Raw genomic sequence first — 11,893 nt, forward strand, 5'->3', positions numbered from 1 at the left:
ATTCGCCCTTATTAAAAGACATAATGGTTAAGGAAAGTTGTGATAATAAAAATATACCAATTTTCATTAAGCGCCAAAAACTGACCAGCTGTCCATATAAATTGCAAAATGTTGGCGAAAGTTCGAGTTACCCATCCATGCACATGTTTATAGCAATTGATACGCAACAACCGGATCAAACTTCGAATCTTTTTCAATTTAAATAATGCTACAAAAAATTCTTAGAACGAATAGAATTATTATATATGGGTATACCAAATCTATCCAGCTCATGAGATTCGTGTGAGAGCAGATCATTCAGATCATTTATTTGATATTGTCCAGATATAGCCGTTTTTGTCACAGGTCCAGAGAATGGCTTGCAAGATTGCACCATGCCTAAATAACGCTACAAGATACCATATGGATTTGAAACCATATCAATTCAATCATATAACTTTAATAATATTTTAGCAAAAATGTTTATTTTTAATTATACATCTGTAAAGCGTATGAGAATCAGAGGTTCAGTCTTTGTTGAAGCAGCACAGGTCTGAATAGTGGGGGGGGCTTCTTCCACAAGGGCGGCTTGGCCTGGGCTTGGTCCCCCCCACGCAAGTCATCCCGTTTTGTAGCCCCTCCTCCATATTAAGACACGAATGACCACCCTCCAAATAAACCCACCTAAATTAAGGGGCATCACCAGGATAAGGGGCATCACCAGGATAAGGGGCATCACCAGGATAAGGGGCAGCTCCGGACTGAGGGACGGCAGCTCCGGACTGAGGGACGGCAGCTCCGGACTGAGGGACGGCTCTGGCTGGTCATGGCTCGCTGACGGCTCTGGCTGGTCATGGCTCGCTGACGGCTCTGGCTGGTCATGGCTCGCTGACGGCTCTGGCTGATCCGGTCTGGCGGAAGGCTCTGGCTGATCCGGTCTGGCGGAAGGCTCTGGCTGCTCCGGTCTGGCGGAAGGCTCTGGCTTTGCAAAGTGCTATGTAAACATTATTAAAGTGACCGAAGTTGCTTAGGAGCTAGAGGCAGAGCTGCCATGTCTGTCAGTGCCATTTTATCATCACCCCTAATTTTAGGTCTATATCAGATACTTTCAAACACCTGATGTGCGCTTGATTTAATTTCACAGATACAATGGACCCAATAAAGAAGTCCTTACATTGCAAACTCAAAACTAAATGAAGCACACTATAATAATTGTATGTGTATTTGACCCAGGTCTGGTACATGTGGAGAAGTGGTGTACTCTTAAATTGCCTTTTTATGTTCCACAGATGACACTCCAATGAACAACTCACAACTAGGTAAGCCCTTCATATTTAGTTCCTGATAATCTACCAAAACTCTTGTTCCTTCTGATTCCCTTCCAAAATGAATATTAGAATTTTTTGCACTTCATGTCCAAATCATCTTAAAGTAACTTGATTTTGCTACACAATATATTTTACATAATGAAATATGATTTGGACATGAAATGCTCATTTGGAATTGGCCAGGTAAACAAATCCTGGCCAATATGGATTGCTGTCATACCTTTTCAATAGACTGCTTACAGAGTGAAGGAACCGATATTTGTAATTTGAATGAACTATCCCTTTAACATTACAGCGCAGAAAAAAGTGTCAATAACATTGTAATAGTATGGTAATAAGTTGGGTTGAAGTATGTGTAAGCTTGTTCGGATTTCTGTTTAGCGTTGCGCATTAAAAGATACCAATAGGATTTTTGCATTGTTGCGACTAGTCTTCCTTTAACTACTTTTGATGCAAGAAATTCTAAAGAAATACTGAAATAGCAATGTCCCTGTAATTTTTATTCTTAGATTTTAGCAGGCATTATCATTATTCTCATAATAATCAACTGCCCTATTGCTTTCATTGGTCTTTTTTTTGTAGCTCAACTAAACAGCCCAGTGTTTCGGATGAACACGGTTACCAGCGCACTTATCTCAGGCATCATCATCCTTGGTGTAATGAGCCTGTGTTTCTTCATCTTATCCCTTACCCTCCTCAAGGGCAAGAGGGGCCCACCAACCATCTTGTCGGGGGCTCGCAACCCAGCTTTCAACTAACTCCAGCGATCACCCCTGCTCCCAAGATCTTGCCTTCCCCCTTCCCTTGAGGACACTACATAGAAGGAGAAAGTGGGACTCACATGTACACATTTACAGTAGAGTGAAAAGCCCAAATTGTTCATTTATATGAATGTAAACTGTACTGTATAATTCATGTTAGCATAGGTATGGTTGACATCTCGAGAATGTATATTTCTTTGTAAGTATTGTACTTATATTGTTTCAACCCAGTGACAGTCTGGTTATTGTTAGGCATTTCATTTGCAAAGTGGATTTCAGTTCAATTTAATACCTCAGCTACTCGGTATCCTATTGCAGGGTAAAGGATAATTTACAAGAAATACATATAGTGTAGAATAAACTGCTCTAACACCAAATTCTTGTTAAGTTGGTATGTTTACAGGGAGAAATGTAAACGGTGTCCCTGAAATGGATATAAAATGAGTGACCTCTAAACAACATCCTATGCAATAATTAAATAACTCAGAAAAGAGCCTGGGGTTGGATTTCGTTAATTTCCTGAAAAGACTTGACCACTGTGTAAGGGTTATAATGAATGAAAAGCTAACAAAAAATGTACCAGTTACATTTTATATCCATTATGTTATTAATATTGCTGATAAGTACCATAGTTAGTATAATGATTATAATACATTACTTGATAGGTCATTACTCATGAATGCTAGGTAAATGCTCTACCTAAATTAATGCAATCTTCAAATTGTTTAACGAGTTTAAATTACATTTTGGACTGTCATTAGGCTTTTTAGTCAAATGTGTATGAAGAGTTTCATTCCAAAACGCTATAATATACATTTTCAGAAATGTTGGTTATATTAGCTTTTATTGTATAAATATATTATGAAAGGGATTGGTCTGTTTGTTTGAAATCTACCAAAAAATGATTTCATTTCAAAGAGAAAAATAATCATGTTTTGTTGCAAAATGCTATTTATCCGCCTCCCTTTCAGATAAAAAAGTAGCACAGCTAGGTTTTATGAAGTCAAATGTGACATAACTACATTTTTTATAAATAACTGTACAAATTATACCTTTGTGACATCAATATATAATGACGAAAATGTTTATATATATATACAGTGGGGAGAACAAGTATTTGATACACTGCCGATTTTGCAGGTTTTCCTACTTACAAAGCATGTAGAGGTCTGTAATTATTATCATAGGTACACTTCAACTATGAGAGACGGAATCTAAAACAAAAATCCAGAAAATCACATTGTATGATTTTTAAGTAATTAATTTGCATTTTATTGCATGACATAAGTATTTGATACATCAGAAAAGCAGAACTTAATATTTGGTACAGAAACCTTTGTTTGCAATTACAGAGATCATACGTTTCCTGTAGTTCTTGACTAGGTTTGCACACACTGCAGCAGGGATTTTGGCCCACTCCTCCCTACAGATCTTCTCCAGATCCTTCAGGTTTCGGGGCTGTCGCTGGGCAATACGGACTTTCAGCTCCCTCCAAAGATTTTCTATTGGGTTCAGGTCTGGAGACTGGCTAGGCCACTCCAGGACCTTGAGATGCTTCTTACGGAGCCACTCCTTAGTTGCCATGGCTGTGTGCTTCGTGTCGTTGTCATGCTGGAAGACCCAGCCACGACCCATCTTCAATGCTCTTACTGAGGGAAGGAGGTTGTTGTCCAAGATCTCGCGATACATGGCCCCATCCATCCTCCCTTCAATACGGTGCAGTCGTCCTGTCCCCTTTGCAGAAAAGCATCCCCAAAGAATGATGTTTCCACCTCCATGCTTCACGGTTGGGATGGTGTTCTTGGGGTTGTACTCATCCTTCTATTCCTCCAAACACGGCGAGTGAAGTTTAGAGCAAAAAGCTCTATTTTTGTCTCATCAGACCACATGACCTTCTCCCATTCCTCCTCTGGATCATCCAGATGGTCATTGGCAAACTTCAGACGGGCCTGGACATGCGCTGGCTTGGTTTTGAGAAATTTTTGCAAATGTATTAAATAAAAACAGCTATGCCTTATTTAAATAAGTATTCAGACACTTTACCTTCAGACTCGATATTGAGCTCAGGTGCATCCTGTTTCCGTTGATCATCCTTGAGATGTTTATACAACTTGATTGGAGTCCACCTGTGGTAAATGCAATTGATTGGACATGATTTGGAAAGGCACACAACTGTCCAAGCAATGGTTTTCAAAGCAAATCCAAGCTCTGAGATCAAAGGAATTATACGTACAGCTCCCCGACATGCTACACCTGGTACCATCTCTACGATGAAGCATTGTGCTGGCAGCATCATGCCGTGGGGATGTTTTTCAGTGGCAGGGACTGGGACACTAGTTAAGATTGAGGGAAAGATGAACGGAGCAAAGTACAGAAAGATCCTTGATGAAAACCTGCTCCAGAGCTCTTAGGACCTCAGACTGGGGTGAAGGTTAACCTTCCAACAGGACAACAACCCTAAGCACACAGCCAARACAACTCAGGAGTGGCTTCGGGACAAGTCTCTGAATGTCCGTGAGTGGTCAAGCCAGAGCCCGGACTTGAACCTGATCGAACATCTCTGGAGAGACCTGAAAATAGCTGTGCAGCGACGCTCCCCTTCCAACCTGACAGAGCTTGAGAGGATCTGCAGAGAAGAATGGAAGAAACTCCCCAAATACAGGTGTGGCAAGCTTGTAGCATCATACCCAAGAAGACTCAAGGCAGTAATCACTGCCAAAGGTGCTTCAACAAAGTACTGAGTAAAGGGTCTGAATACTTATGTAAAAGTGATATTTCAGTTTTTTAATAGCAATAAATGTGCTAAAAGTCTATAAACCTGTTTTTGCTTTGTCATTATGGGGTATTCTGTGCAGATTGATGAGGAACAAAAACAATTTAATCCATTTTAGAATTAGGCTGTAATGCATCAAAATGTGGAAAAAGTGAAGGGGTCTGAATATTTTCCGAATACGCTGTAGGTCATTATCAGTAAAACATCACAATACATCACAGAATGTTAAATTTGGCTTCTGGGGGAAAAGGAGACCCCCAGCTCCGCCTAAACTATTGACAACTGTGTGCAGTTTAAGGGATTGATCAATAAATGTTAACTATTTGGTTGTTATAGCATCACCTCTTGAAGAGCATAGTCAGAACAAAAAATTGTCAATCATTCCATGCAAAACAATTGCGCTTTATCATCAAAGTTATAGAGCAAGGAACTGCATGCCTTTCATGATCAGTAAACTTTGTACAGTTTCTATATGTACAGTACGGTTTCTAAATGTACCTTTTTATCCAAAGAGGTAGGTAGGCCTAGCTAACAAATTGGCTAACATTATCCCCTTTTCAACAATTGAAATAACATTATCCCCAAATCAGTCAATTGAAATAAATTCATTAATGTAAAAATCTTGTCACTATTTTTGTTGATAAAATTGATCAAATGCAATTGTGTTCCTTGTCCACAGCTTGTCCACAGCTTCACAGCTTAACCCACCGCCACCATGGGGCTCTCAATTCTCACAAACAAGGATGTAAACAAATTTGTGCACAAAACTTTAGAGAAGTAAGGTTTTTGTGTATATGGAACATTTCTGGGATCTTTTATTTCAGCTCATAAAACATGGGACCAACACTTTACATGTTGAATTGATATTTTTGTTTAGTGCAAACGGCTTGCCAGCAGCATACCACCCTGCATACCACTGCTGGCTTGCTTCTGAAGCTAAGCAGGGTTGGTCCTGGTCAGTCCCTGGATGGGAGACCAGATGCTGCTGGAAGTGGTGTTGGAGGGCCAGTAGGAGGCACTCTTTCCTCTGGTCTAAAAATAAAATAAAAAAAATATCCCAATGCCCCAGGGCAGTGATTGGGGACACTGTCCTGTGTAGGGTGCCGTCTTTTGGATGGGACGTTAAACGGGTGTCCTGACTCTCTGAGGTCATTAAAGATCCCATGGCACTTATCGTAAGAGTAGGGGTGTTAACCCCGGTGTCCTGGCTAAATTCCCAATCTGGCCCTCAAACCATCATGGTCACCTAATAATCCCCAGTTTACAATTGGCTCATTCATCCCCCTCCTCTCCCCTGTAACTATTCCCCAGGTCGTTGCTGCAAATGAGAACGTGTTCTCAGTCAACATACCTGGTAAAATAACGGTAAAATAAAATAAATAAATAAAATATATGAATTTTGTTTGATTTCCTTGCCATCTATAGTGGTGATGACAGTAGTCCGACTGACAACTTTACCAGGATGAAGACTTGCCAATAGCCGTGTCATAACAGCTAACATAACTTGTCATAACCTGTCATAATATGGATATATCACTGTCATGACCCCATATATTTACACCTGTTGTGACATATATTGCGTTATTTTATGGCTGGTTATGACAACTACATAAGAGTTTTAAAACCCACATTTATTCAAACTAGTTTTTCCCTGACAAAAAGTGTAGTTGTAATGAATTCTTTACGTTCTTTACATGTTTTTTTTTATCATATTTTAAATAACTTGTAGAAAATACACTTTGACACTGTCATGAAGCATTATGACCATCCTGTGTCACTTTACTTGGACTAAGAAAATACACTTTATGACACCGTCATGAAGCATTATGACCATCATAACCATATTAGCCAGATGGGCATATCACGTACATGACCTTATATCAGTCATCAGTCAAAAATCCTTCTCCTTCTCCTGTCCTTCTCCTGAAACCGGCTCCTGCATTCATCCCAGCAACAGAGCATTGGGTAGGTGCATGTCTGACATCAATGTGTGCGCAATTACAATGCTAATCTAATAGGGTCAATAAAATAAAATACAACAAACATACTGTTGACATGTAGGCTACGGTGTAAAGGAATGTTTTGCCTTGTGTGGTAGGTTTTTACACTCTCTTTTGTAGGTGTAATAACCAGCCATAAAATAACGCAGTATATGTCAGAACAGGTATAAATATCTGTCATGACAGTGTTATGACCATAATATAACAAGTTATGACACGTTGTGTCAGCTGTTATGACATGGTTGTGACTGTTTAGTACTCACATGTTTCAGTTTTTTCAATCCCTTTGGTACATTTCAAAACTCTAAGCACAAAAATGTAAACAGATCATCATAACTGCTCATCTTCCAAAACTCTAAGCACATTTTTTATTGACTGAGTAGAACAAAATATTCACAAAGTCACTTGTTCACTGCCCCAAATCCCTCAAATTTGGATACATATTCAGTCTAAGTATCTGCTTTTCAAAATGCAATATTTACATTCTTTTTGGTATGATTTTCTTGTACATTGTTAGCAAAACATTTAACTATCACTTAATCAAACTTCTCAAAACTACTGAAGCAAAATAAAATAGTGCCTAGTTATCGTATATAGTTTGATAACTGCTGAACACAGTAGAATTCCATATATTGACATCATAAATGGATCAATTGACATCAATCTATGTTGGAACATAAAACCAAATAATATCTGGATGTGGCTGTAAATGCTACATTCTATGTGTAACCATTTGGAATTATAGTGTAGTGTGTTTTGTAAACAGTCCCTTCAGAAAGTATTCACAACCCTTGACTTTTTTACACATTTTGTTGTGTTACAACCTAAATTTAAAAAGGAATACATTGAAATGTTGTGTCACTGGCATACACACAATACCCCATAATGTCAAATTGGAATCATAATTTTCAAAATGTGTAAAAATGTATACAAAAATTAAAAGTTGAAATGTCTTGAGTCAATAAGTATTAAACCCCTTTGTTATGGCAAGCCTAAATAAGTTCATGAGTAAAAATGTCCTTAACAAGTTGCATAGTAAGTTGCATGGACTCACTCTATGTGCAGTAATAGTGTTTAACATGATTGTTGAATGACTACCTCATCGCTGTACCCCACACATACAATTATTTGTAAGATCTTTCAGTTAAGCAGTCACTTTCAAACACAGATTCAACAACAAAGACCAGTGAGGTTTTCCAATTGCTCACAAAGAAGTGCACCTATTGGTAGATGGAAAAAATAAGAAAAAGCAGACATTGAATATCCCTTTAAGCATGGTGTAGAAATGAATTACACATTGGATGGTGTATAATACACCCAGTCACTACAACCTTCCTAACTCAGTTGCCGGAGAGGAAGGAAACCGCTCAGGGATTTTGCCATGAGGCCAATGGTGACTTAAAACATTTACCGAGTTTAATGGCTGTGACAGGAGAAAACTGAGAATGGATCAACAACATTGTAGTTACTCCACAATACTAGCCTAATTGACTGAGTAAAAAGAAGGAAGCTTGTACAGAATCAAAATATTCCAAAACATGCATCATGTTTGCAACAAGGCACTAAAGTAATATTGCAAAAAATGTGGCAAAGCAATTCACTTTTTGTCCTGAATACAAAGCGTTATGTTTTGGGCAAACCCTGCACAACACATTACTTAGTACCACTCACTGTCACGCCCTGATCTGTTTCACCTGTTCCTGTGATTGTCTCCACCCCCTCTAGGTGTCGCTTATTTTCCCCAGTGTATTTATCCCTACGGGTGGGTGCTGCTATGGTGACCAGCGAGCAGAGATAAGGCGCGACTTTACCTAGCAGGGTCTTGTAGATGACCTGGAGCCAGTGGGTTTGGCGATGAGTATGAAGCGAGGGCCAGCCAACGAGAGTGTACCGGCCGCAGTGGTGGGTAGTATATGGGGCTWTGGTGACAAAACGGATGGCACTGTGATAGACTGCATCCAATTTGTTGAGTAGGGTGTTGGAGGCTATTTCGTAAATGACATCGACGAAGTCGAGGATCGGTAAGATGGTCAGTTTTACGAGGGTATGTTTGGCAGCATGAGTGAAGGATGCTTTGTTGCGAAATAGGAAGCCAATTCTAGATTTAACTTTGGATTGGAGATGTTTTACGTGAGTCTGGAAGGAGAGTTTACAGTCTAACCAGACACCTAGGTATTTATAGTTGTCCACATATTCTAAGGCAGAACCGTACAGAGTAGTGATGCTGGATGGGCGGGCAGGTGCAGGCAGCGATCGGTTGAAGAGCATGCATTTAGTTTTACTTGTATTTAAAAAACACTTAAAGTTGTATTACAAAAGTAGTTTGAAATGTTTGGACAAAGCTTACAGGTAACTTTTGAGAGATTTTGTAGTCACGTTGTGCAAGTTGGAACCAGTGTTTTTCTGGATCAAACGAGCCAAATAAATTCACATTTTGGATATATATCGACGGAATTAATCGAACAAAAGGACCATTTGTGATGTTTATGGGACATATTGGAGTGCCAACAGAAGAAGCTCGTCAAAGGTAAGGCATGAATTATATCTTTATTTCTGCATTTTGTGTCGCGCCGGGAGTGTTGAAATATGATGGACTGTGATTGTTAGCTGGGGTGCTATCCTCAGATAATAGCATTGTTTGCTTTCACCGTAAAGCATTTTTTAAATCTGACACGTTGGCTGGATTCACAACAAGTCAAGCTTTAATTTGATAATTTGAATGTGTGATTTCATGAAAGTTAAATTTTTATAGTAATTTATTTGAATTTGGCGCTCTGCATTTTCTCTGGGTTTTGGCCAAGTGAGACAGTAGCATCCCGCCTAAACTCAGATTTTTGGATATAAATATGAACTTTACCGAACAAAACATACATGTATTGTATAACATGAAGTCCTATGAGTTTCATCTGATGAAGATCATCAAAGGTTAGTGATTCATTTTATCTCTATTTCTGCTTTTTGTTACTCCTTCTCTTTGGCTGGAAAAATGGCTGTGTTTTTCTGTGGCTACGTACTGACCTAACATAATCACTTGGTGTGCTTTCGCCGTAAATCTTTTTTGAAATCAGACATGTTGGCTGGAATCACAACAAGTGTAGCTTTAATTTGATGTCTTTTATGTGTGATTTCATGAAAGTTGGATTTTTATAGTAATTTACTTGAATTTGGCGCTCTGCATTTTTACTGGCTTTTGGCCATATCCCAGAGAAGTTAAGTGTGGGGATGTGTCGGTTCAAATCCCACCGTTGAGGTTGCCTTGGTAAAGCTATTCTTCAATACCTGAATCTTATCAGTCGCTCTAGGATTGTGCAGGGATTCTATATTCATGTGGAGCCATGCAAGAGAAGAAATATCAACTGTTTTGCGAAGATGTTGGTTTTCCAATCCACACATGTAGTTCATCACCTTCCCCACTCAGATGCCAAGTCCTGTGCTCTCGCAGTGTTAGCGAAAATCAAAATCTTCCAGTGCCATAAAGCAGTACTGTTTTTTTGGGGTGCTCGATGAGGATGGGATTCAAACCCATGCATGCAGATCACAATGGATTAGCAGTCCATGGCCTTAACCACTCGGCCACCTCATCCACTAGTCTGCAAGTGGCAGTTGCCCCCACAAACTGTAGTTGCTGTATGTAAACCCTTGATTGAAATCAATGAAAGTTATGCATAGCAATGGCAGGGCCATGTGTCGATCCCATCGAGATATTTAACAAATGTGTTGTCAGGCCGAGTGGTCTAAAGTGCTTGATTAATTTCTTGCGGATCATTGGGACGCTAGCGTCCCATCTGGCCAACATCCGGTGAAATTTGCAGAGCGCGAAATTCAAATTAAATTACTATAAATATTTAACTTTCATGAAATCACAAGTTCAATACATTAATATAAAGCTTAACTTGTTGTTAATCCAGACGCCATGTCAGATTTCAAAAAGGCTTTACGGCGAAAGCAAACCATGCGATTATCTGAGGACAGCGCCCAGCAAACAAATGCATAACACATCATTTTCAACCAGGGAGTTGCGACATGAAAATCAGAAATAGCGATATAAAATGTGCCTTACCTTTGAAGATCTTCTTCTGTTGTTTTTTTCAATAAAGTCTTTCTTTATATCCATAAAAACTCAGTTTAGCTGGCGCGCTTCAGTCAATAATCTGCTCGGTTTCCCTCCTTCAAAATACATTAAAAAATGAATCCCAAACGTTACCAATAAACTTATCCAAACAAGTCAATCAATGTTTATAATCAAACAATAGGTACCCTAATATGCAAAAAAATGATCAAATTTATGACGGAGAATCGTTATTGTCTTTCCCGGAGAAAAATACCAAAGAACACCAATACCAAAGCATTCACGTGCTTGGAAACACTACAGCCAAAATGGGAGCCACCTATAAAAACCACAATTCCTTTCTCATTTTTCCAAAAACCAAACTGAAACTCTTTCTAAAGACTGTTTTTATCTAGTGGAAGCCCTAGGAACTGCAATCGGGCACGATTTCGCCCTATTATAAAAGTGCCAGACATTGAAATCAGTGGTAGGATAAAACACATTTTTGGGGGGGGTGGTTTGTCCTCGAGGTTTCGCCTGCCATTTCAGTGCTGTTATACTCAAAAACATTATTTTAACAGTTTTAGATTTTTTTTGGTGTTTTCTATCCAAATCTACCAATTATATGCATCTCCTAGCTTCTTGGCCTGAGTAGCAGGCAGTTTACTTTGGTTACGCTTTTCATCCGGACGTCAAAATACCGCCCCCTATCCCAAAGTAAGGACTCCTTCATTTGGTCCATTGTAACTGTGAAATTAAATTAAGTGCACATCAGGAATTTGAAGGTATCAGATATAGACCTAAAATTAGGGGTGATGATAAGATGGAGCTGACAGACATGGAAGCTCTGCCTCTAGCTCCTAAGAAACTTTGGTAACTTTAATAATGATTACATACCGCTTTACTTATTTCATGTGTATATACTGTATTTTAGTCAATGCCACTCTGAAATTGCTCGTCCTAATATTTATATATTTCCCTAGTTCCGTTATTTTTCTTTTAGA

At 39.1% G+C, this 11,893-nt stretch overlaps 1 protein-coding gene and 1 non-coding gene across 2 annotated transcripts in view; one reads left to right on the forward strand and one right to left on the reverse strand.

Annotated features, from left to right (window-relative positions):
- The window catches only part of LOC111950123 (zona pellucida-like domain-containing protein 1), a 41,736-nt gene extending 39,177 nt beyond the window's left edge, over positions 1-2,559 (forward strand). The window contains exons 10-11 of the mRNA XM_023967504.2: positions 1,269-1,298; positions 1,890-2,559. Of these exons, the coding sequence (XP_023823272.1) occupies positions 1,269-1,298; positions 1,890-2,065 (206 nt within the window). The 3' untranslated portion in view covers positions 2,066-2,559. The remainder of the gene's footprint in view (positions 1-1,268; positions 1,299-1,889) is intronic.
- A 7,783-nt stretch (positions 2,560-10,342) lies between these two features.
- trnas-gcu (transfer RNA serine (anticodon GCU)) lies at positions 10,343-10,424 on the reverse strand. The gene has a single exon. It is a non-coding gene; the product is annotated as a tRNA-Ser (tRNA).
- Positions 10,425-11,893: the final 1,469 nt, after the last annotated feature.

Source organism: Salvelinus sp. IW2-2015, linkage group LG23 (assembly GCF_002910315.2).
Source record: "Salvelinus sp. IW2-2015 linkage group LG23, ASM291031v2, whole genome shotgun sequence".
NCBI lineage: Eukaryota > Metazoa > Chordata > Actinopteri > Salmoniformes > Salmonidae > Salvelinus > Salvelinus sp. IW2-2015.